Source organism: Scylla paramamosain, chromosome 13 (genome assembly GCF_035594125.1).
Source record: "Scylla paramamosain isolate STU-SP2022 chromosome 13, ASM3559412v1, whole genome shotgun sequence".
NCBI classification, from domain to species: domain Eukaryota; kingdom Metazoa; phylum Arthropoda; class Malacostraca; order Decapoda; family Portunidae; genus Scylla; species Scylla paramamosain.
Window position 1 is genome coordinate 10852651 of NC_087163.1, and position 24850 is coordinate 10877500.

General features: G+C 41.8%; 1 protein-coding gene across 3 annotated transcripts in view; it reads right to left on the bottom strand.

The window, feature by feature from the left end:
* The window catches only part of LOC135106167 (pentraxin-4-like), a 165311-nt gene that overhangs the window by 24090 nt on the left and 116371 nt on the right, over positions 1-24850 (bottom strand). For 2 of the 3 annotated variants that reach the window (XR_010271149.1, XM_064014955.1), the window contains exon 5: positions 10765-10902. Coding sequence is in view for 1 of the 3 variants with exons in the window: in XM_064014955.1 (XP_063871025.1) it covers positions 10765-10902 (138 nt within the window). In the remaining 2 variants the exon portion in view is untranslated. Of the gene's footprint in view, positions 1-24; positions 2489-10764; positions 10903-24850 lie in introns of those variants that run through there. The other variant, XR_010271150.1, reaches the window with a different exon arrangement.

Consider the following 24850-nt stretch of genomic DNA (forward strand, 5'->3'; position numbering starts at 1 on the left):
TGTTCGTCACGTCTTCTAACTCACGTCGATGTAACCGAATCCAGGCAGCAGGAGGGAGGATGGTTCTAACGTGTTCGTCGCGTCTTCTTTTAACTCTCGTCGATATAATCGACGAGAGCAGCAGGAGGGAGGATGGTTCCAAATGTGAGAGGCGAGCGAGACTGACGAAGTGTGGAGGTGGAAGTCCGTCGTCAGCTTGGTAGCCCGATCGAAACGTGAGTCAAGACGTGTTACAAAAGCTTCGTTTCTATAATATCACCACGGTGTGGTCGAGACGGTATTCGAAGCCGATGGTTAGTTGGAGAGATTAGTGGTTGGCGAGGCGGGTACGAGGGCTGTAATACCTCCTCTCTGAGGACGTCGACACCCGATAACAAGAACCTTGGTGACGGTGGAGACAGGAGGAAAATTGGAGAAGCTCTCGTCAGCATCAGAGATGAATTCGAGAGAGAGCGTCGGCGAGGATATTTTCAGAGCCTTTTATGTGTCGAATGGTCACGTCATAAAGCTGGAGGAGAAGTGACCACCGGAGAAGACGCTGGTTAGTAAACTTGTTTCGCTGTACGAATGTCAGGATTATGGTCGGTGAATACCTGCAGGCGCTTGACGCTGACGTGCAAGTAGCATTCAAATTTTTTAATTGCTGAAACAATTGAGATCAGTTCCTTTTCGATGATGCTGTAATTCCTCTGGTGGCTGTTGAACTTGGCTGAGTGATAGGCTACCGGATGATAGATTCCGTTCTTCTCCTGTAGGAGGACTGCCCCTGAGGCGATGTCTCTGGCGTTGGTTTGTAGAGAGAATGACCAGGAGAAGTCCGGTGCTTGCAGAACCGGCTCGCGAGCTAGGAGATTCTTGAGTTGATCGAAAGCCCGCTGACAGTGTGGTCCATTCGAATTTGGCAGTTCCACTGGTTAGTCCTGTTAGAGGGGCGGCTGCTTCCGCGCTAATTTCGGGCAGAACCGGCGGAAGAAACCCGCCATCCCGAGGGAGCGCCGTATCTCTCTCTTGGAGGCTGGCACCGGGAACTCCAGTACGGCGGACACGTTGGCGGCTTTGGGACGGACACAGCCATGCTCCACCTGTTGCCTCAAGTAGGTGACTGTAGCCCCATCGAATGTAATTTTCGCCAATTTAACCGTCAGCCATGCCTCCTGCAGTCTGTGGAACATTACAGCAAGTTAATGGATATGCTGCTCCCAATTATCTGAGAAGATCGTCTAAGTACACCGACAATCCGACTAGGTCTTGAACGAGGTGATTCATGGCCCTCTGGAAGGTGGCTGGGCAATTTCTCATCTCAGAGGGAGCTACCAAGTAGTGAAAAAGTCCAAAGGAGGTAATGAAGGCTGAAATTTCCAGAGCTTTCTTAGTGAATAGTATTTGACAGTAGCCTTTAAAGAGGTCAAGCTTAGTTACAAATTTGGATTGTCCCACCTCATCAAGATCATCTATTCGTGGCAACTGATAGGCATCTGGCACTGTGACAGCATTCACTCGTCTGTAGTCCGTGCAGAAGCGTAGTTGATCATCCTGTTTGGGGACGAGTATGCACGGTGAAGCCCAAGTTGAGTGACTAGGTGCAGCCAACTCCTGTGTGAGTAGGTAATCAACCTCTTTCCTTATCAGCTCTCGTTTCTGAGAATGTAGACGGTAAGGAGCTTGATGGATAGGTGAAGTGCCTGGTAAAAGTTTTAAAAAAAAACATCTTGATGTTGGTCCACAAGTGAAATCAAGTCCTGTGCTTGTGAGGAAGATAGGTGACTGAGATTATTGTATAGATGTTCAAGTATATATGCGTTACTGGAGGTGTCCTCTATATCTGGGATTGTGTCTGAATATATCTGCTTAGTTTCTGCGATTATATTTGACGCACAAAGAAGAGGTAACACTGAGGTAACACTGCAGTTTGAAGAGTCCAGTGTAGGCGTTCGGTCCTTGTATAATTTGAGCAAGTTAACATGAATTAATTGTGGAGACTTACGATGATCAGGAGTCTTAATTATATAATTTGTATGTTCTTGAGGATGTCATATGGACCGTGATACTTAACCTGTAAAGGGGAGCCAGGAATAAGTAAAAAGGCGAGGACTTGGTCACCCTCTTTGAAAGTTCTTACTTGAGTGGCTTTATCAAAATGAGCTTTCATCCCACGCTGTGTTTGCTGGAGATTAGAATGGGCAAATGAGCAGACTTTATGAAGGGTGGATTTTAAGGTATCCAACTGGTGGGTGACCGTGACAAGCCTATGGACAGTGGAGTCAAGTAGCTTGTCCTTAACAAGTTGTAGGGATCCCCTCACTTTCCTACCAAATAATAATTCAAAGGGAGAGACGCCCAGGGTATCGTTGGGTGTTTCTCTAATAGCGAACAACATGAAGGGCAGTGACTCGTCCCATTCCTAGTTCTGTTCGTAACAAAACTTTCGTAACATTGATTTTGGGGTTTGATGATACCTTTCTAGCGCACCCTGAGAATCCGGATGGTAATCGGTCGCTAGAGTCTGCGTAATACCAAGTTCAGTTAAGACAGCCCGGAAGAGATCACTCGAAGTTTGTTCCCCGGTCGCTCCGTATATCCTGGAGAATGCCATAGATGGTAAACATGAATTTAGACAATAGTTTTAAGCCTTGATGTTCTTAATAGGGGAAGCCTTAGGATACCTAGTAGTTGGGTCAAGTACAGTTAGGATGTATTGGCTTTCCTTCTTGGTTTGTGTTAAGGGCCCTATAACATCAATGACTATTTTCTGAAATGGTTCTGAAGGAACTTGTAAAGGTTGTAGGGGGTAAGGAGGGATGGTTTGATTAGGTTTACCTGCAAATTGACACATATGACACGAATTGATAAATGGGGCTACGTACTTCCGTAGAGCTGGCCAGTAAAAATTATTCAATATTTATCACAGGTTTTCGTGATACCTAAGTGGCCAGCAACGTATTCATGAGCGATCTCTATCACGGGTGTTCTCAAGACTCCTGGCAAGACTATTTGATGGACCTCATCCCATGCTGAATCATCATTAAGTTTTAGGTGGTTTATACATTCATAAACATGTCGCCCTGGTAGTAAAATGATGGATAGTGAATGATCTGATTCTTAAGAATTTGATTAATGATTCATCCTCTTTTTGCGCCAAAGAGAACTTTAGTAGTTAACAATTGATTTAGGTTCACTTGACCTGGAGGATTATGTGGGAGTGGTGAGTCTAATAACAAGGGGAGGAAAGACTGCACCAGCGGCCGAGTCGTTAGCCAGTAAAAACTCAGCATTAGGTATGGCCAGATTGATCACTACTGACCCCAACAATCACTTCTCCCTTCACTATAGGACTGTCAAGGTGTACTCTGGTTAACATGAGTGGAAAACGGGAGTGGAAATGGATACTGAAAATCCTTTAAATACATCTTTCCACCAGTGTATTTTTTTTTTTTTTTTAATCCCAGGGACTGTTGATTTTAGTAGAAGTGACTGGCTTCCAGCGGTATTCCTAATGATATTTATTAAATATTTTAAGTTATCACCAAAGGAGATTGATCCTTTTTGTGATCCTTTTGACATAAATGGGGTAAATACCTTGTTAGAGGGATCTGTTTTCGTGGTGTTAAATGAGGCCAATGGTTTGGTAAAAGCACCTTTTGCTACTTTGCACTTGGGATTAGGTCATTTTATAAGGTGGGCAGGCTTTTTGCAAAATGAACACACTGGAGATAATTTGTTAATACTAACGACCGACTTGCCATTGTTTACTGCACCAGCACCGGACTTTACAATTGACTCGGCCTTCCTCTCCCACGGGACCTGGACGGTGAATCAGTGAAAACATGTCTGCAATTTCAGTAGTTTTAAGTAAGCGTCTCGTCTCTGCAGGTTAAGTGCATTACTACTGAATGAGGTACCTTGCATGTAAATTCCTCTAAAGTGATTAAGTTTACTAGCTGGTCATATGTGGTGACTAAAGCCGACTTAAGCCACTTTTGCAGCGCTCTGTACTTATCTGATGCGAACTCCAAGTATGTCTGGTGCTGGAGATTAAGATTCCTAAATTTTGTCTGTAATCCTCTGTTGTAATGGAATATGCCGCTAGAATACCTTTCTTAACTGAAGCATAATCAGTGTTGTTTTCTAAATCTCCCAAGATAGTTTAAGCTTTCTCAGTGAGTTTGGGCTTTAGGAGCCATGTCCAATTCTCCTGAGGCAATTCAAAGTGTTCACCAGATGATTCGAGCTCTGAAGAAAGTTTTGGGATCTTGATCTGAGAATTCTGGTAAGAGGGACAAATATTTAGTGATCTTAGCCTTGTGTGGAGGTTGTTTTTGCAATAGGAGTAATTTGTGAGCTCTTCCTTTCTCTGCTTGTTTCTCCTCATGTTGTCTTTGTCTAACCTCATGCTCTCTTTGTCTAACCTCATGTTCTTCTCCTCATATTCTATCAGCATTTGCAAGGCTTTCATTTTATTTATTATCATTTTTTCTGTCTCGAGTTCTTTACTAGGACTAGGTTCTTCAAGAAGAGTTAAAATGAGTGTCATGGTCATCTTTTCGAATATCATGTTGGAATGTAATCTCGAGACCACTAGCAATGTATTTTTGTTATTTTGGAGGCTAATTTCTTCTACAGAAGGGATTCCTACAAATGGTTCAATGGTCTAGGAATTTCGCCATTTTGATGTACTCACTTGAGTAGAAAAAAAAAAAAGTTTTGATGTCAAAACTACCACAAGTTACCTCCTAAGTTTCACTTGAGTTAAATAAAGCCTTGACATAAGATTCGAGAGGGTTATTAACCACAAAGACGGGATTTGCACCCTTGGACACGAGTTAATAGCCTTAAACAGAGAGGGACGCGACCCCTGATGAGCCTTTCCTTCACAGACGTAACTAGCCGTAGGTCAGCGAATGATGTACCTCTATTACAACAAACAAGAGTTGGCCTAAAGTACTCTTGAGTTTAGATTGGTCTAGTTACTCGCGAGGGAATTAAGATTGATTTGGAGCTTCAATGGCCCCGAATGAGTGAGAATGAGCAGAATGTGAGGAAATGCAGTATGTGAGGAAGTGGAACTACACTCCACGGAATAATTCCTACCTGAAACCAATACAGCTACCGCAGTTAGCTCTTTACGTATTCACCAGGTCTATCGTGAAATATTTAAAGGCAAGGTCACCGTGCACCCACCAGCAGATACTCGTGAAATAAACGAAGAAATGACGAAAACGAGTGTGAATAATGTGGTTATGTATGTATGTAAGTGAGTATGTAAGCCTGAAAACAAACCTTAAGTCAGAAACAGTGTTTACTTAATTAGCAGTTACGTTAACATACAAATGACATACCAGTTCATAAGATACCATCCCGGACAGGCCCCCGATATATGCTACAAGCACGGGTAATAGTTGGTTGACTAGGGTGTGTTGTTGTACCCTTTCTTGTAGCATAAGGTAGTGAAACGAGTGTTAAATAAAACTTACAATCATTATTAAACTAAATATCCACTACCTGAAGCGGTCATAGCGCGTGCAACTTACCTAGGGCACAGTAATCTCGCTTGGCTTCAAGTAAGTATGTACAGTTAACATATAAAAGCTAAAGAGCAATGAAGGAAACCAAGAGGTGACGAAACATACACAAGTTAATAAGAAATAAAGTGAATGTAACATGTACCAAATAATAAGCAATGAAGGAACACAAATATAAGGAGCTCAGGCGTAAACGTAATGAAGAGTGTGAATGTAGGTGTTTTCGTGCTCGTCACGTCTTCTTTAACTCTCGTCGATGTAACCGAATCCAGGCAGCAGGAGGGAGGATGATTTCTACTGCGAGAAGTGAATGAGACCGTCGTCAGCTCGGTAGCTCGATAGAGACGTGAGTCGAGACGTGTTTCCAAAGCTTCGACTTTATGTTACCGCCAAGGTGTTGTCGAGACGGTATTCGAAGCCGATGGTTAGTTGTAGAGATTAGTGATTGGCGAGGAGGGTACGAGGGCATATATATATACGTCAGGAAGAGGCAGTAGACACCTGCCGAAACGATAATTACTCCCAGTGAGGTCTAAAGCACTGTTCAGGGGGTGCTGTGAACTTATCATCAAACCCAGCTGTAACCTCACTGAACGTTTCCCTTTGTGTCTCACAACACAAGGGGGCAGTCACAGCCTGCCCTCTAAAGACAACTCTCTTCTTCCACACAAAACTACAAGCACCTAATAACACACACACCCTTCAATCAAAAATTTTAAAATCATCATGGCGACTCCTACACCAGCCTCGGAGTCCCCATCTGGGGAGGGGACCATAAATGTCCCAGGTCAGACTACCTTTCTGTCGACGACCCTAAGTGTCTTGACACCCCCCTCAACTTTTTCTTCATTAACTTCTGCAACATTCGCAGTCTAAGATTTAATTTTCAATCTGTTGAACACCACCTCTCCTCTTCTAAACCTCATCTTCTTTTCCTCACTGAAACTCAGGTGTCAGAGGCAACTGACAGTAGCCCCTTTTCTGTTCCATCCTACTTTCTCTATCCTCATTTTTTATCCAAAGCTGAATGCTGCGTTTATGTGCGCAATGACTTAACCTGCTCTCGTGCCCACGCTCTTGAATCTTCCGAGTTTTCCACCATCTGGCTACGACTATAGAGTCACTCTCATACTAAATTTATCTGTGCTGTATACCTCTCACCTAACTCCTCTGACTATAAGAAATTCTTTGACTACTTAACTTCCAAAGTGGAGCACATTCTGACCTTCTTCCCTTTTGCAGAGATATCCATTCTTGGAGACTTCAATGTTCACCACCAGCTTTGGCTTTCCTCTCCCTTCACTGACCATCCTGGTGAACTAGCCTACAACTTTGCAATCCTCCATGACTTAGAGCAATTGGTGCAACACCCTACTCGTATTCCTGACCGTCATGGAGATACGCCCAACATTCTTGACTTTTTCCTGACCTCTAATCCTTCTGCTTATGCTGTCACCCTTTCTTCTCCGTTGGGCTCCTCCGATCACAATCTCATATCTTTATCTTGTCCTATCGCTCCAATCCCTCCTCAGGATCCCCGTAAGCGAAGGTGCCTCTGGCGTTTTGCCTCTACTACTTGGAGGGACATGAGGAGGTATTTTGCTGATGTTCCTTGGAATGACTACTGCTTCTGTGTCAGAGACCCGTCTTTGTGTGCTGAGTGCATAACAGAGGTGATAGTGGAGGCATGGAAGCGTACATTCCTCACTTTTTTTCTCGTCCTAAACCTTCGAAACCTTGGTTTAACACAGCTTGTTCCCTTGCTATACATGATAGACAGGTGGCCCACAAAAGGTACTAAAGCCTTCCATCACCAGAATCTCATGCACTTTATATTTCTGCCCGGAACCATGCCAAGTCTGTTCTTCATGATAAGTCTGTTCTGTCCTTCATTAACAGAAAATGTCAAAACCTTTCAAGATCTAACTCCCCTCGTGACTTCTCGCATCTAGCCAAAAATATCTCCAATAACATTGCTTCTTCTTCTTTCCCTCCTCTACTTCAACCAGATGGCACCACTGCTATCACATCTATTTCTAAAGCTGAACTCTTTGCTCAAACCTTTGCTAAATACTCTACCTTGGACGATTCTGGGTTTGTTCCTCCCTCTCCTCCAACCTCTGACTACTTCATGCCACCTATTAAAATTCTTCACAATGATGTTTTCCATGCCCTCGCTGGCCTAAACCCTCGGAAAGCTTATGAACCTGATGGGGTCCCTCCTATTGTTCTCCGAAACTGTGCCTCCGTGCTTGCACCTTGCCTAGTCAAACTCTTTCAGCTCTGTCTGTCAACATCTACCTTTCCTTCTTGCTGGAAGTTTGCCTACATTCAACCTGTTCCTAAAAAGGGTGACCGTTCTAATCCCTCAAACTACCGTCCTATTGCTTTAATTTCCTGCCTATCTAAAGTTTTTGAGTCTATCCTCAACAGGAAGATTCTTAAACATCTATCACTTTACAACCTTCTATCTGATCGGCAGTATGGGTTCCGTCAAGACATCGCCAGTCTGGGTTCCTCCCGCGGCCTCGCTGAACAAGACTTTCTTCTTTCTACTGGTGATCTTCTGGCTTTCATTACTGAGTCTTGGTCATCCTCTTTTAGAATTTTTTTTGAAACTTTTCCTATTGCCTTGGACATATCAAAAAGCTTTTGATAGAGTCTGGCACAAAGCTTTGATTTCCATACTACCCTCCTATGGCTTCTATCCTTCTCTCTGTAACTTCATCTCAAGTTTCCTTTCTGACCGTTCTATTGCTGCTGTGGTAGATGGTCACTGTTCTTCTCCTAAATCTATTAACAGTGGTGTTCCTCAGGGTTCTGTCCTGTCACCCACTCTCTTCTTATTATTCATTAATGATCTTCTAAACCAAACTTCTTGTCCTATCCACTCCTACGCTGATGATACCACCCTGCACTTTTCCACGTCTTTTCATAGACGTCCGACCCTTCAGGAGGTAAATATTTCACGCAGGGGAATCCACAGAACGCTTGACTTCTGATCTTTCTAAAATTTCTGATTGGGGCAGAGCAAACTTGGTATTGTTCAATGCCTCAAAAACTCAATTCCTCCATCTATCATCTCGACACAACATTCCAGATAACTATTTCCTCTTCTTCAATGACACTCAACTGTCCCCCTCTTCTACACTGAGCATCCTCAGTCTGTCCTTTACTTATGATCTGAACAGGAAACTTCACATCTCATATCTAACTAAAACAGCTTCTATGAAGTTAGGTGTTCTGAGACGTCTCCGCCAGTTTTTCTCACCCCCCCAGCTGCTAACTCTGTACAAGGGCCTTATCCGTCCATGTATGGAGTATGCTTCACATGTCTTGGGGGGGGGGGTTTCACTCATACTGCTCTTCTAGACAGGATGGAATCAAAAGCTTTTCGTCTCATCAACTCCTCTCTTCTAACTGACTGTCTTCAGCCTCTCTCTCACCGCCGCAATGTTGCATATTTGGCTGTCTTCTACCGCCATTTTCATGCTAACTGCTCTTCTGATCTTGCTAACTGCATGCCTCCCCTCCTCTCGCGGCCTCGCTGCACAAGACTTTCTTCTTTCTCTCACCCCTATTTTGTCCACCTCTCTAACGCAAGAGTTAACCAGTATTCTCAATCATTCATCCTTTTCTTTGGTAAAGTCAGGAACTCCCTGCCTGCTTCTGTTTTTCTACCTTCCTATGACTTGAATTCCTTCAAGAGGGAGGTTTCAGGACACTTATTCATCAATTTTTGACCACTGCTTTGTCCCTTTTATGGGACTGGCATTTTAGTGGGCATATTTTTTTATTGTATTTTTGTTGCCCTTGGCCAGTGTCCTTCCAACATAAAAAAAAAAATAATAATAATAATAATAAAAATATATATATATATATATATATATATATATATATATATATATATATATATATATATATATATATATATATATATATATATATATATATATATTCTTGAGACATTACACTCACCCAGTTGTTGCAGGTTATTTCCTTATTTTCAAAATGACTGAAAAGTTATAAAGCTATGGTGCAGCAGGAAAGAAAAATACTAATCAACCATTATAATTAATAGAATAGATGCTGTGGCAACAGAACAAGACGTGTTTCACCTGTAATCATTGAGTCACCATATCACCTTAGAGCAAGCCAGACGCCTAGCTGACAGCGGTTTATGGTCGTTTAGGGCATTAACTCTGGAGAGGCCGCTCCTCTCCTCGTGCCTCAGGTGAGGGGTGTGACCCACTCAGTAAAGCTCCCGTTCATTGTCGCAATGGAAGCATCCTTGAGACATTATAATCACTTAGTTCTTACAGGTTATTTTCTTATTTTCAAAGCAGAAAGAAAAGCATGCTGATTAATCATAACAATTAATGGATAAAATACCGTCACAGCAATGCAAGGTGTGCTTGACCTTTCATCAGTGACTCACCCTGTCGCCCCCGAGCACATCACAGGCCTGGCCGGCAGGGGCTTATGGTGCCACTGGGCATTAATGCTGATCCAGCTGCTCTCTTTCCCATGTCTGAGGTGAGGGGTTTTATGTTTGCAGTGCAGGTGTTCCTAAGCACCTCGAGATGACTAATATAATTATTTTCGGCCGTCCAGAAATTTACGAGAATATATACTTCTCACTCCGCGTTTTCTTTTCTTGAGTGCTACTGACTTGCTTTTGTGTTCAAGTAATAAGACATTTAGTATAGACGGTGAAGGATGGTTTTCGTGTACTCAAAGAAAATAATTTGTGTGTTGGTGAAGAAAAAATGAAGCACTCTAAAATGTACGCTTTCCACTAAACACGGCCAACCAATAGCAGGTCAGAGCGTTGATACCCAGACGTACTCCACCCAGGAGGAAGTGGCTTGCGTCTCTAGCGTTCGTGAACAGAGTATACTTCTTGGGATGAAAGTGTTAATTTTCACGTGCTTGTGTCTTAAGTAGGTGGGTAACAAATCTCTTCTTTTCAAACTTTGTTTTTGTAAAATAGAGCACAATATTTATATTCATCATTTTCCTACACCATTTTTTCTGTTATTTTCATTTTTGATTTGATTAAGTTGTAAATAAGTTGGTAAAACTTGCCAGAATTGACGGAATTTTTTTTTCAATACCCTCCACTATGCTATTCTAACATTACAAAACCATATTTGGCTGGCTGGCACTTGTGCAAGCTCTTAAATCAAGCAAACTGAGATGGAGGTAAGTGAATCAAACCTAGATAAATAGTTCGAAAACTTACTTGAACCCAGTGATGAGGCCTGAAAATGACTGTTGAGCTTGAAAGCTTCCGGCAACAACATCTGTCTCCTGACCCAACACCAGTGATCCATTCAGTAAAATGCTCCTTGGAGACATCGGAACTTCGTTCGTCAGTTCCCTGTCAACAGAGACACCCTGGTATTAGATAGTGGAAATAGCAATGAAGCTGACAGAAGTGCTAGAAACTTATAATGCATATGACACTTGATGTAAACCGAACAATTACTATACTTTGTTTCTCGTAAACTGGCAAAGGAAAGCCCTGTCCATGGGAGGGTAAGGGAAGGGCATATCCTCTTCTTCAAAATCTGAGATTGGCTGGTAGAAAGCGGACGGCGCGGTTTTAGTTTGAATTAACTTTGGTTATAAGGAAGGTGTAGGTGAGGTGGTGATCTACCGCTAGTCCTCACCCCAACCGTCCCCTACCCCCGCACCTCTCTCTCTCTCTCTCTCTCTCTCTCTCTCTCTCTCTCTCTCTCTCTCTCTCTCTCTCTCTCTCTCTCTCTCTCTCTCTCTCTCTCTTGTATGCATTGTTTGCATACGAAGTTTAGGTTGAGAGCGTACGACTGTATGTAAGGAAATATGAGTGAAATAGTGAGGTGCTGTCAAATTACCCATTTCCCACTCCCTTCTGACCTGGATTCCGTCAGCCATTCACCAGCCACCTTAAACCAGTTCTCAACCACTGTGTAGCTATGCCCTTCAACTCACCCCCTGCAGGTGGAGCAAGCTTCGCTGGTTTACGTGAGACAGTATACTTAGTTGAATGTTCAGTTTGTTCAGAATATGAAGGCAAAATTATGCCGAGAAACCACTCCCTCTTTGCCTGTTAACACCTTTTACCTGATTGGCTGTTAATGTAAAAAAAAGTATAACAGTCAAATTGTGTGATTGAGATTATTCAAAGAGTTTCATAATTAAAAATCTATTTTAATTTTCCTAGCAAACAACAAGATTTACAGCGAAGCTTGCTCTTTGGCTCATTATTCACCTGCCAACAGCCGCCACCAGCTATACAGTCCAATTAAGACGCATTCTCCTGACTCTACCAGTTATCCTTAGTTAAAATATCTAGGTTAGCAAGAACTTAGAAGTCAAAACAAAGGGATATAGCAAGAGAGCTCCTGTCTTACCTACGAACGCATGGACAGCCAGCTTGCTTGAATCACCTCTCACCACTAGCCGTCTCCATAACTCCCAGCCACGAGATTCACAGCTAAGTTATCATTTATTTATAATTATATTTAGTGATGCTTTATGTGATTATGTGCTACCCAGGAGGCAACTGGGTAAGTGAAATCCTAAATAGTTCCACATCTTAAGTATACTGGTGCCCCAAGTGAGAAGGACAGGGTCCCTTGAAATACCGAAAGTTCGAGAAGCTTCTAACAGATGTTTCATGTTGCACTAGTCGGGCATAGCAACGTACCCGAGGCCATCCCGCAAAATCATGGATGTGAAATCAAGACTTTTCGCGGTCCTGGCTCCCTAGTAGGAACCGCCTTGTCATGGTGGGGGGGCCTGCGCATCCCTATGAGCTGGTGAGCGAAGCTAGAGAGGGCTTCGGCTCCTGCACCACCCCTCTTAGGGGGAAAGGGCTACCCATGCTAGCAAGGTGACCAGTGAGGGACCAGAATAAATGGTTCCAGAATCAATTGTTAGGCTGCCACTACGGGTCAACAGTGCCGCTCAACAGAGGGACCGCATTTTGAGGTCGTCCTGTGTTGGATGGTCGGGTGTCTGGGCTGCGATGGGTTGTGGGGTGAGGTCTTAGCTCCACTGTGGACAAACTTGCGAATCATGAGGGGCCACTTTTTAAAACGAGTGGCCCCCATGGGGACGAGTTACCCCATTTACGGCGCGGCCAACGCTTGCTCTCTTCGTTGTCCCAGTAGGCGGTCTCCCTTGGTCCCTGGAGTCAATTTATTTTTATAGTATCCATATGGGTAAATATAAAAACTCCTCTGGTGGTCGAGGGAGCGGTCGATAAGGCCCTCCAAACGTCACCCTCTGGTTGTGATGGTGTTGTGCAGGCGGGAGCTCGTACTCCCACTGCTGTTGTTCCCCAAGATGAAAGACGCCTTGAGTCAGTTATTAAGTCCTGTCTTGACACTCTCATATTTGATCATTAATGTCTATACCTCCATGTCATACCGTGCTATTACTCAGTACTCAAGCCTGTTCTCCATATCCGTCTCCTGTATGACGGTGATTGTCTCTAATCGGTGTTATGTGACATTTACATCAGACGTTGCTGCCAAAGCTCCTCTTGAGGCAATAAATTTTCTGCGTCTTAGACAGATCAACTTAATTGCTGAGGTCATTTGATCAATCAATGTAGCAGACAGCAAGAATGATCATTGTCCTAATGTCTTTGATGATGCTGAAGAACGAACTCCCAAAGTTCGCCACCCACCTACTCCTTACTGGTTTGTAGCATATTATAGGGAAGATCGAGGAAATTTTATTCACGCTGCCAAGTATCTAGAAAGGGAGATTGAAGTACTCCCTACAAATAACATCAAGAAATATGGCAAAGGTGTCTTGATCCGAGCTAAATATTTAACACAGGTGATAGTGCTCCTCCATCTACCATACCCTTCTTATGGAATCTTTAAATCTATCAAGCCACACCGAACATCAATTACTGTAAAGGATTTATTTATAACCAGGCCCTGTACGAACTCTCAGATGACATCCTTCATTTATGTCCAGATAATGTTCAACGAGTGGCGAAGATTAAAGGCAAAGATAACATGATCATGTTCACATTCTATGGTTCTTTTTCTCCCTGACCGCTCTCCTAGTGGAAACCGCCTTGTCATGGTAAGGGGTTTGCGCGTCCCTATGTGCTGGCGAGGGAGGCTAGAGTGGGCTTCGGCTCCTGTTCCACCCTTCTTAGGGGGAGAGGGCTACCTATGCTAGCAAGGTCGCCAGTGAGAGACCAGAATAAATGGTTCCCAGAGATAACCTGCTAGTACGGGTCAATGGTGCCGCTCACCAACCTCCCCGGCGGTGCCTGGATAGGCGGACTGGCAGCTATTCACAGAACTCGGCACCCCTGCTCTCTTAGTTGATGAGATGGGTGGGAAACTGTGATGAAGCTGCGACATATTTCACTGATATCTTGCATTCTGCTACTCTTCAGTCCTTCTTCCCAAAGACCTCTGGTCAGTTTCCTAAACGTCCTGTTCCCTGGTGGAATGCCGCCATTCGAGAAAAGCGTGTTGCCTTTTCTCACCTTTGCCGACATCGTGGGAACGTCCACTGCTTGGAAGCTTTTCGACAAGCGCGTGGCCGTGAGCGTTACATCTTAAATATTACTCGGCGAGAGTCTTGGAAGAGTTATGTCTCTTCCATCACAATACGCACTCACCGAGGGTTTCAACAAAGTTCGCAAAATATCTGGGAAGTAGTCAGTACCTCCCCCTGTTTTATTCCATGATGGGGGCAGACCCAAAGACATTTGCCGACTTGTTTGCTGAGCACTTTGCAAGTGTCTCTAGAAGGGATCCAACTACACTTATGGCACTTCATCGTTGATATTTAGAATCTGCTGGCATCAATTTTGCCTCCCCTGGTGGCGAGTCTTATAATGTCCCAGTGCCATGATTCATCCCCGATTACTGATGACATCCCATATTTACTTTTGCGCCAGATGTCCGATGAAATTTTTACCTTTTTACTTGACCTCTATAACTTTATTTGGAATACCGGTGACTTTTCATCTTCTTGGGGTGTGATTGTAGTTATTCCCATTCCAAAGCCTGTAACAGATCATCAGCTAACAACCAGTTATCGCCCCATTTCTTTAACTTCATGCATTTATAAGCTGCTGGAAAAGATGGTGAATATCAGGCTTATGTGGTACTTGGAGAGAGGCAATTACTTGTCTCCTGTTCAGCATGGTTTCCGGAAAATGTGATCTACGACCGATGCTTCAATTACTGTAAAGGATGTATTTATAATCAGGCCTTGTACGAACTCTCAGAAGATGACATCCTTCAGTTATGTCCAGATAAAATGGAATCTTCCATTTGTGAGACATTTGCTAATAAGCAACACCATGTCATATTCTTTTTTGATTTAGAGAAAGCTTACGACACAGCCTGGCGTCATGCCATTTTACTTAGTCTTTTCGAGTTTGGTCTTCGTGGCCGTCTACCTATTTTTATACAACAGTTATTATCTCATCGTTTTTTTTTATTGGTATGGGTTGGTGGCGATCTGTCAGGAGTTCGCCCACTTGAAGATGGCGTGCCACAAGGAAGTATACTTAGTGTCACGCTTTTCGCTGTAGCTATAAAGTGTCACTGATGTACTTTCGGAAGGAGTTCGTGGTAGCTTATACGTCGATGACTTGCCGATCAAATTATTTGCCAATAATTGATCAAAACCGGGTACAAAATTTTACGTTCCTTTCAACAATATTATATTTTTTTCCTTAAAACTTTCTACACATGTTAGTAGGTATCATAACAATTTTTTTAATAAAATTTCATGTAATTTGAAGCAGTATTCAATTTTTCATAAAAAAAAAACGCTGTCAATCATTAGTGTCTTGGCTCATACCTCTTGGGAAGCTGATAGACAAGTCCTCTGTCTTGCGACGAACTCTTATTCTTTCAAAGTTAGAGTATGGTTGTGAAGTTTACTCCTCTGGTACTGAGGCTTGGCTTTGTGTTTTGGACTCTATGCACCATGCCGGTGTTCGCTTGTTAACTGGTGCATTCTGCTCATCCCCAATCCCTAGCTTACTGGTGGATGCTGGTGTCCTTCCGCTAGAATTTCGTTGCCAGTCTATATTAATAAGGTGCTGGTATCGTGTTCAACGTCTCCCGTGATTCATGTTCTCGTCTATGTGTCTCACCCGAGTTTAACTAATCCTATTAATATTGGGGTTACATCCGCTATGGCAGCATTAAATGTACCCTCCGTTTCTGTAAGTCCCTGTACACATCTTAAAGTTGGTTATTGGCAATTCCCATATATTTCCGTCTGCTGCCCTGCTATCCCTAATAAGAACTTGTTACCGGATTATGAATCCCGTGCTCTGTTCTTGGAGCGCTATTCCGCACATTCCGACTCTTTCCCTGTATTTACGGATGGTTCAAAATCCGAAGATGGAATCGGATTTGGTGTGATGTCTTTCCTTCATTCTGTCGAGGCGCTACCCTCCCCGGTGTTGCCTCCATTTTTACGGCGGAACTGTCTGCCATTATTTTAGCTTTATGAATTATTTTTATTCTTCCCACCTCATCTTTTAAATTTTTTTTTTAGCAATTATCGCAGTGTTCTCTCCACTATTCACCATTTTAGCCTTCTTCCCTTTACCCACTTATTTTATCGATTCTTGAGTGGCTGTACCTTTTGCAGCGTAGAAGCTATCACGTCGCATTTTGCTGGGTCCCTGCACATGTTGGAGTTCAGGGGAATGAGAAAGCCAATAGGATGGCTAAAGAGGCGGCATCTCGGGTTGTCTTTTCCAACCCCATTCCCTTACATGACTTATATTCCAGTACAGTGCGACACTTTCTAGTGGAGTGTCTCAGTCTGGTGTAGCTGCGGGAGCGATATGTTTTCCGTTGCCGCGATAAAGATGGGATTTTCCAGATGTCGCTGTTACTTGGAAAGACAGTTCTCTCCCTGGGACATGAGGTCCTTAATTTTGTGGAGAAGGCTGGTCTTCTAAACAAATTATAGATTACCTTTTAAATGATCTTATTTTATTTATTTTATCAGTAATATAGTATTGGGCAGAACTTTAACTTTGCACTGGGAGAACATGGCGGGAAGTGAGGAAGACACGTAATGAACACCGCCAAGCCTTGAGTCTTGGGTCAGTGGGGTCAGTGTCTTAGGTACGTAACGAATAACGCCAGATATCTGGGCCAGTGGTGTCAGTGCCTTGGGTACGAAAATAACAACGCCAGACAGAGTGGTCTGGGTCATTGGTGTCAGTATGCACTCACTTCAAATCAAACTAAATAGTTAAAACATTAATATTCCCATCCTCTAATTTTTAGCAGTTTTTTTTTTTTTTTTTTTATGATTCTTCCCATGTCCTTCTTTACGTTTACTTTTTTTTTGTGTGTGTGTGATCTTTTGGCAATTTTACCATACTATAATTTTGTTTTTATATCAATATTTTAAATTGCAAAGTTTGTTGCTTTTAAAGTTTTGTAGCGGCGCCATTTGACTGCAATGTTGCGGCGCTATGAGAATGGCCTCACGAACTAACCATATTGTTCCTGGAGAGCAATTATATAAACCGGAAAACGGACCCCAGGGACATAATGGAACGCATATAAGGCAGAACCTGAAAAACAGAAAGCCACTGTTCCTCTGAGGTTGTTAAAGTGCAAACACAACCTAGAAATATCACAAAACCAAGGTCAGTGGGAGTGGACCAAAGTACACATAATCAGATAACCAGGTCCATCATTAGGGCATTAAGAAGGGACCTTAAGAATCACTTCATAAGCTTCGGTTCCCCCTTCAATAAGAGGCATCTGACAGGGGATGGCGAGCACTAGAACCGTACAGGTAATGGATGCATGTCTTACCACATAAGAGAGTTCATAAACCAAAAGCTGATGGATCAGACCCTGAGTATATTTCTGAAAAATTAGTAAACTAAATCCCATCCTGAATGGAAATCTAATCAACACCCTGTGAGTTCAGTTCAACCGGGGGTGCAAGACAAAATAAGCTATAAGCAACAGATGGGGCAGCAGGTGACTACTCAAATAACCAGGAAATGAGAACAACATAAAATTAAATCCACAAATATGTCTTAACAAAATCTTAAGAAAATTTTTTGGCAGCAAAGCAAGGTTGGGTAACAAAAAATGTTAAAGAAGGTAATCAGCTAATAGGCAGTGACCAATTAACTCTAGGTAAATTACAGAGGGTAGTAGAATCTTTAAGGAAAAATGGAGTAGCTGTCAGGCTACTTTCGATCAATTAGAAGCTAAACTGTTAACTGAGGAAGACTCTGAAGCCTATCACCAAATTATTTCAGACTATGAACAACAAAAAATAAATTACAGGGAACAGTTAACTAAATTTTAAGGATCAAATAGAACTATTGATAAGTAACATACTGAACAACACTCCTCCTACTGCCACAATCAGAGGTCAACCTAATATAACCTTACCTGTTATAACCTTACTAGAGTTTTCAGGCAACATAACTGACTGGTCTTCATTCTGGGATAAGTATAAAGGATTAACCCATCAAAGAAAACTTATTGCAAAGATGAATAAATTTTTCTTTATGTTAGATCAATTATAGAGTACTACCTACTTAATCATTTCTGAATTAGCTGTTACTGAAATTATTATTTTACTGAAAATTATTGTTTTGTGTCAAACAGAACCTTGGCCATCACCAGTCATCTTTGATTACTAATTTCTACTTCTGCTATAAGAACTGCTGCAGGAGAGATAGGACGGTTATTATTGGTTTCATTACATGATGCACTTAACGCCCTATTGAAAATTATGTTACTGAAAATTATAACATTGCTATCAAACTGCTCAGAGAGAATTATGATGATAAGGAGTAAATATACATCAAACTGGTCTATAAACTCTTAGATCTAACTTCCCCTAATCGTAATATCAACTACCAACTCACAGAGTAGACCGTCTTTGCGACACCAATCCAGTCCCTACTAGTGACCCGTATTGGAGCTCAAATTATCCCTAGTGAACTAACCAACATCATAGAGGGGAGGAACGAACCTATCCATAAGTTATGGGATCTAGATTTTATAGGAATAAATCCTAACAATCCTATTCTACAAAACTGTGGAATATAAAAGCAACCAATAATGGGTCAGATCACCTTAAGAAATAAATTCACCATTCTTACAAACCAATTATATCACTGCCAAGGGGCAAGTAATCAACTTGTGGACTAAATTAAGAAAAAATAAATCAGTGTTAGAACATAAGAAATCAGACCACAAGTAATTTCATAGAGAGAGTAGAGGAGTCAGTAAATCACAACACTGTCCATTACCCTCCCCATCATGCGGTAAAGAAAGACTGTTACCATACCAATAAGGGTTCAATTGCAGTTCACGGGCAGCCAAGGGAGCAAGCAGTCTGAATGACTGTTTGCATATGGGACCCAATCTATCTAAGAATTTATTTGACGTGTTGGTGAGATTCCATCTGAATCCATACGCCTTGGTAGCGGATATATCTAGAGCATTCCTAAGTATAGGTTTAAAGGAAGAAGAGAGACTTCACAAAATTCTTATGGCAGAGAGGTCCGAGCGGCGAGAACAGTCCTTTGGATGTGTACCGGTTTAAATCCGTCCTCTTTGGCTCATGTTCAAGTCCATTATTATGTTCGACCTTACATAATCATTTCGCCAAAGCTGGTTGTCCTAACATAGGTCGTGCATTTTACATGGAAAATTTACCAACAACAGTAGACACAGAGGGAGAAGCGGTAACTCTATATGAAAAGGCAAAAAAAGGAGTGTTTGGCTGCTAACATGCCTCTGCAGAGTTGGAATAACATCTAAAAAATCCTACAAAATCTTTTAAAGGAACGACTTGAATCAGAGTTACCCGTGCGGCAAAACTTACTGGGTATGGTGTAAGATGTGAATGGTGATAGAATAAGTCAACACTAGCTTCAATATCCTCAACAAAATCTGACTAAAAAATCCTTATTAAGCCAAATAGCTCTCTTATTTTATCCCTATAACAATTTAAGCCCTATAACAATAAGATGGAAAATGTTAATACAAAGAGCTTTGAAAGAGAAAAAAAAAGTAAAGGAGGATTGTATTGCAGAAACTGAGGTCACCACTATCTGCAGAAAAATCGATTTAAACAAAAAATGATAATTCACATCTGTGACGCATCCTCAAAGGAATATGACATGGTAGCCTATTCAGTCACAGATAATCATAGATGATAATGTCGAAATCACAAGTAGCACCGATGGAAACCCGAACTTTGCCTCAATTAGTATTAACAACAATATAAATGGGTACACGGTTACCTTAGTATTTAGTGGAAATAACCACGAAAAAGCAGCCTCGGAGTAAAGGAATAAACCCTCTCTTCAAGCAAGTAGTAATATGGACCGACAGTGAAATCTGCTTACACTGGATAAATAAAAATGAAAATAAGAATCCATATGCGAAAAATAGAGTAGAGAAAACACTGTCGACATAAAGGGACTTTGAGTACCACCAAATTCCTACCAAAAAAAACTCAGCAGATCTCTTGACAAGGGGTATAACATTCCCCAAACTATTAAAGGAGTCCAAGTGGTTCCACGGGCCAAACTCGTTGATACAGAAACAAGATTGGCCCATCCAAAAATCATTTGAATATATAGCATTCTACTTAGTGGAAGCTCAACCTCAAGTCTATAATCCACCTAATCTGGCAATTACAATGAAGAAATAATCACCTTTCAATAACTTAATGTAACACTTTATTACACCGAAATGTAAACCAATGCCAGATGTTTTAAAATGCTGAATCAAACAACAAGACGAATTCTTTATAGATAACCATAAGGCACTAGGTAATGGATCCAAGCATAAGATTAAACTAATAAAACAAAAATAGGCTCTACTTGGATGACGAACAAATCATAAGATGTTGGGGTAGAAGGAAATATACTGAGTTACGATATGAAACGAAGCATCCTATCTTGCTACCAAACTAATCATAATGAACCCCATAAAATAGCCATATATGGAGGAATGGAGGACACTCTAGCTCAAATTAGGGAACATTACTGGATACCTAAAAGGCGTCAAATATTGAAAACTTCCTTGAAGGAGTGTAATATATGCCGACGTTATGAAGCAAAACCCTTAACATATTCAGGACCCCAAACCTACCTCCAGAAAGAGGAAGGCTTAGTAGACCTTTCTAAGTAACGGGTGTGGATTACACTACACAGGCGCTTTGATAGTAATTAGTGAGAGTGACATCCCCAAAAAAAGATATATATACGTTTGTTCATCTGTGCCAGAACAAGCACAATCCACCTAGATGCCGAAGAACATAGTTCAGAAACTTTCCTGGAATCTTTTAGAATCTTTATAGCAAGGATCACTCCCAGTAAGGTCTGAAGCACTGGACATGGCGGTGATATGAACTTATCATTAAGCTGTAACCTTACTGAAGATTTCCCTTTGTGTCTCACAACACAAGGAGACAGACACGGCCTGTCCTCTAAAGACAACTCTCTTCCTTCACACAAAACGACATGTACCTAATAACACACATACACACTCTTCACTAAAAATTCAAAATTAATATGGCGACTCCTACACTGGCCTCGGGGTCCCCATCTGGGGAGGGAACCACAAGTGTCCCCAGGTCGGACTGGTCTTCTGACGACGACCCTAAGTGTCTTGACACCCCCTAAATTTTTTCTTCATTAACTTTTGCAACATTCGCGGTCTTTGATCTAATTTTAAATATGCAGAACACCACCTCTTCTCTACTAAACCTCTTCTTTTCCTCACTGAAACACAGGTGTCTGAGGAAACTGACAGTACCCCCTTTTCTGTTGCCTCCTACTTTCTCTATCTTCATTTTCAATCCAAAGCTGAATATTGCGTCTATCTGCGCAACGACATAACTTGCTCTCATGCCCACACTCTTGAATATTCTGAGTTCTCCACCATCTGGCTACGACTACAGAGTTACTCTCAAACTAGATTTATCTATGATGTATACCTCTCACCTAATTCCTCTGACTATAAGAAATTCTGTGACTATTTAATTTCCAAAGTGGAGCACATTCTGACTCTCTTCCCTTTTGCAGAGATCTCCATTCTTGGAGACTTCAATATTCACCACCAACTTTGGCTTTTCTCTCCCTTCACGGACCATCCAGGTGAACTAGTCTTAAACTTTACTATCCTCCACGATCTAGAGCAACTGGTGCAACACCCTACTCGTATTTCTGACCGTCTCGCAGATACGTCCAACATTCTTGACTTCCTAACCTCTAATCCTTCTGCTTATGCTGTTACCCTATCTTTTTAATTGGGCTCCTCCGATCACAATCTCATATCTGTATCTTTTCCTATCACTCCAATCCCTTCTCAGGATCTCCCTAAAATATCCTTCTGCACACAGACTCTCTTCTTCCTTAATTAATTTACCATGTTCCCAGTTGTCCTTTCAGTTTGAGTCCCACATTTTATTTAGTTGAGGAGTCTGTCTTGCCTATAATGTAATCAGTTCCCATCCAGCTATTGTAGTTTAATCATAATTATTTTCAAAAGATAACCGAAAAAAAAAATGCATCATTTAACAGGCCCAGCTACGATGTAAATATTGCTTGGTGTAAAGAATAAAATACGGATGTAACTACTCTTGTAATATAAACAATTTGAATTAGAAAAGACAGATAAATGAGACCTTTGTAACCATTGTAGTATGTATAAAGAAAAAAAACCGGGTCGCCGTGTTACATTTATGGTATAAACTGTATAGTGAAACTCCCATTCACACAGCAGTTTTTGTATGACAAGAATCTTAGATATTTTGTGAGTTACAGTACTCATATTCCTTTGTACTTTGATTTTTATAAGTTGCATATGCATTTTTTTCATCTTGAAATGCAACATTAATAAACAAACAAGTGATATCAAAATCTCCTCATGTATATACAATTGAACTGAAACGTCAATGAAAAGAACATCACAACATGAACTCTGATGAAAATGCACCCTATTCAATATAGAGATGCAAAACTAAAAGCAAAAACAGTGCAGTGCGTGTAAATGAAACTACAAATCACGATTTAATTAACATGATCTTTGATCATCGATATGGTATAAACAGCTGAGGCGTGAAACATATCTATTTACGGTTTTAAGTAGAATAAGACATCAGGTTTCATAAATTAAATATCAGAGTATAAATATACATTACAAATAGTATCGGTAGTACAATAGACCTAATAAGGAAGGAAGGATATGTAGTTAAGAACTTCATAAGAATATACAATTAAGAGGCAGTAGACACCTGCCGAAACGATAACTACTCCCAGTGAGGTCTAAGGCACTGGATCAGGGGATGCTGTGAACTTATCATTAAACCCAGCTGTGACCTCACTGAACGTTTCCCTATGTGTCTCACAACACAAAGGGGCAGTCACAGCCTGCCCTCTAAAGACAACTCTCTTCCTCCACACAAAACTACAAGCACACACACTCTTCACTCAAAATTTCAAAATTATCATGGCGACTCCTACACCAGCCTCGGAGTCCCCATCTGGGGAGGGGACCAAAAATGTCCCCAGGTAGGACCGTCCTTCTGACAACGACCCTAAGTGTCTTGACACCCCAGTCAACTTTTTCTTCATTAACTTCTGCAACATTCGCTGTCTAAGGTCTAATTTTCAATCTGTAAAACACCACGTTTCTTCTAAACTTCATATTCTTTTCCTCACTGAAACTCAGGTGTCTGAGGCAACTAACAGTAGCTCCTTTTCTGTTCCCTCCTACTTTCTCTATTCTCATTTTCAATCCAAAGCTGCGTTTATGTGCGCAACGACTTAACCTGCTCTCGTGCCCTTGCTCTTGAATCTTCCGAGTTTTCTATCATTCTTTGACTACTTAACTTCCAAAGTGGAGCACATTCTGACTCGTTTCCCTTTTACAGAGATCTCCATTCTTGGAGACTTCAATGTTCATCATCAACTTTGGCTTTCCTCTCCCTTCACTGACCATCCTAGTGAACTAGCCTTCAACTTTGCTATCCTCCACGATCTAGAACAATTGGTGCAACACCCTACTCGTATTCCTGACCATTTTGGAGATACGCCCAACATTCTTGACCTTCTCCTGACCTCTAATCCTTTTGCTTATGCTGTCACCCTCTCTTCTCTTTTGGGCTCCTCCAACCACAATCTCATATATGTATCTTGTCCTATCGCTCCAATCCCTCCTCAGCATCCCCCTAAGAGAAGGTGCCTCTGGCGTTTTGCCTCTGCTAGTTCGAGCGACTTGAGGAGGTTTTTTGCTGATTTTCCTTGGAATGACTACTGGAATGACCGTGTCAGACACCCGTCTTTGTGTATCGAGCGCATAACAGAGTTGATATTGCCTGGCATTCCTCACTTTTTTTCTCGACCTAAACTTTCGAAACCTTGGTTTGATACAGCTTGTTCTCGTGCTATACATGATAGAGAGATAGTCCACAAAAGGTACTTCCACCACCAGTACCAGTATTAACAGAAAATGTCAAAATCTTTCAAGATTTAACTCCCCTCGTGACTTCTGCCATCTAGCCAAAAATATCTCCAATAACTTTGCTTCTTCTTCTTCTTCTTTCCTTCTTTTATTTCAACCACATGGCACCATTGCTATCACATCTATCTCTAAAGCTGAACTCTTCGCTCAAACCTTTGCTAAAAACTCAACCTTGGACGATTCAGAGCTTGTTTCTCCCTCTCCTCCACCCTGTGACTACTTCATGATACCTATCACAATTTTTCGCAATGATGTTTTCCATGCCCTTGCTGGGCTAAACCCTTATAGACTTGATGAAGTCCCTCCTATTGTTCTCCGAAACTATGCCTCCGTGCTTGCACCTTGCCTAGTCAAACTCTTTCAGCTCTGTCTGTCAACATCTACCCTTCCTTCTTGCTGGAGGTTTGCCTACATTCAGCTTGTTCCTAAAAAGGGTGACCGTTCTAATCCCTCAAACTACCGTCCTATTGCTTTAATTTCCTTCCTATCTGAAGTTTTTTAATCTTTCCTCAACAGGAATATTCTTAAACATCTATCACTTCACAGCCTTCTATCTGATCGCCAGTATGGGTTTCGTCAAGGGCGCTCTACTGAGTCTTAGTCATCCTCTTTTAAAGATTTTGGTGAAACTTTTGCTGTTGCCTTGAATATATCAAAAGCTTTTGATAGAATCTGGCACAAAGCACTGATTCCCAAACTACTTTCCTTTCTTGTTATTCATCAATGACCTTCTAAACCAAACTTCTTGTCCTATCCACTCCTACGCTGACGATACTACCCTGCAATTTTCCACGTCTTTTCATAGAC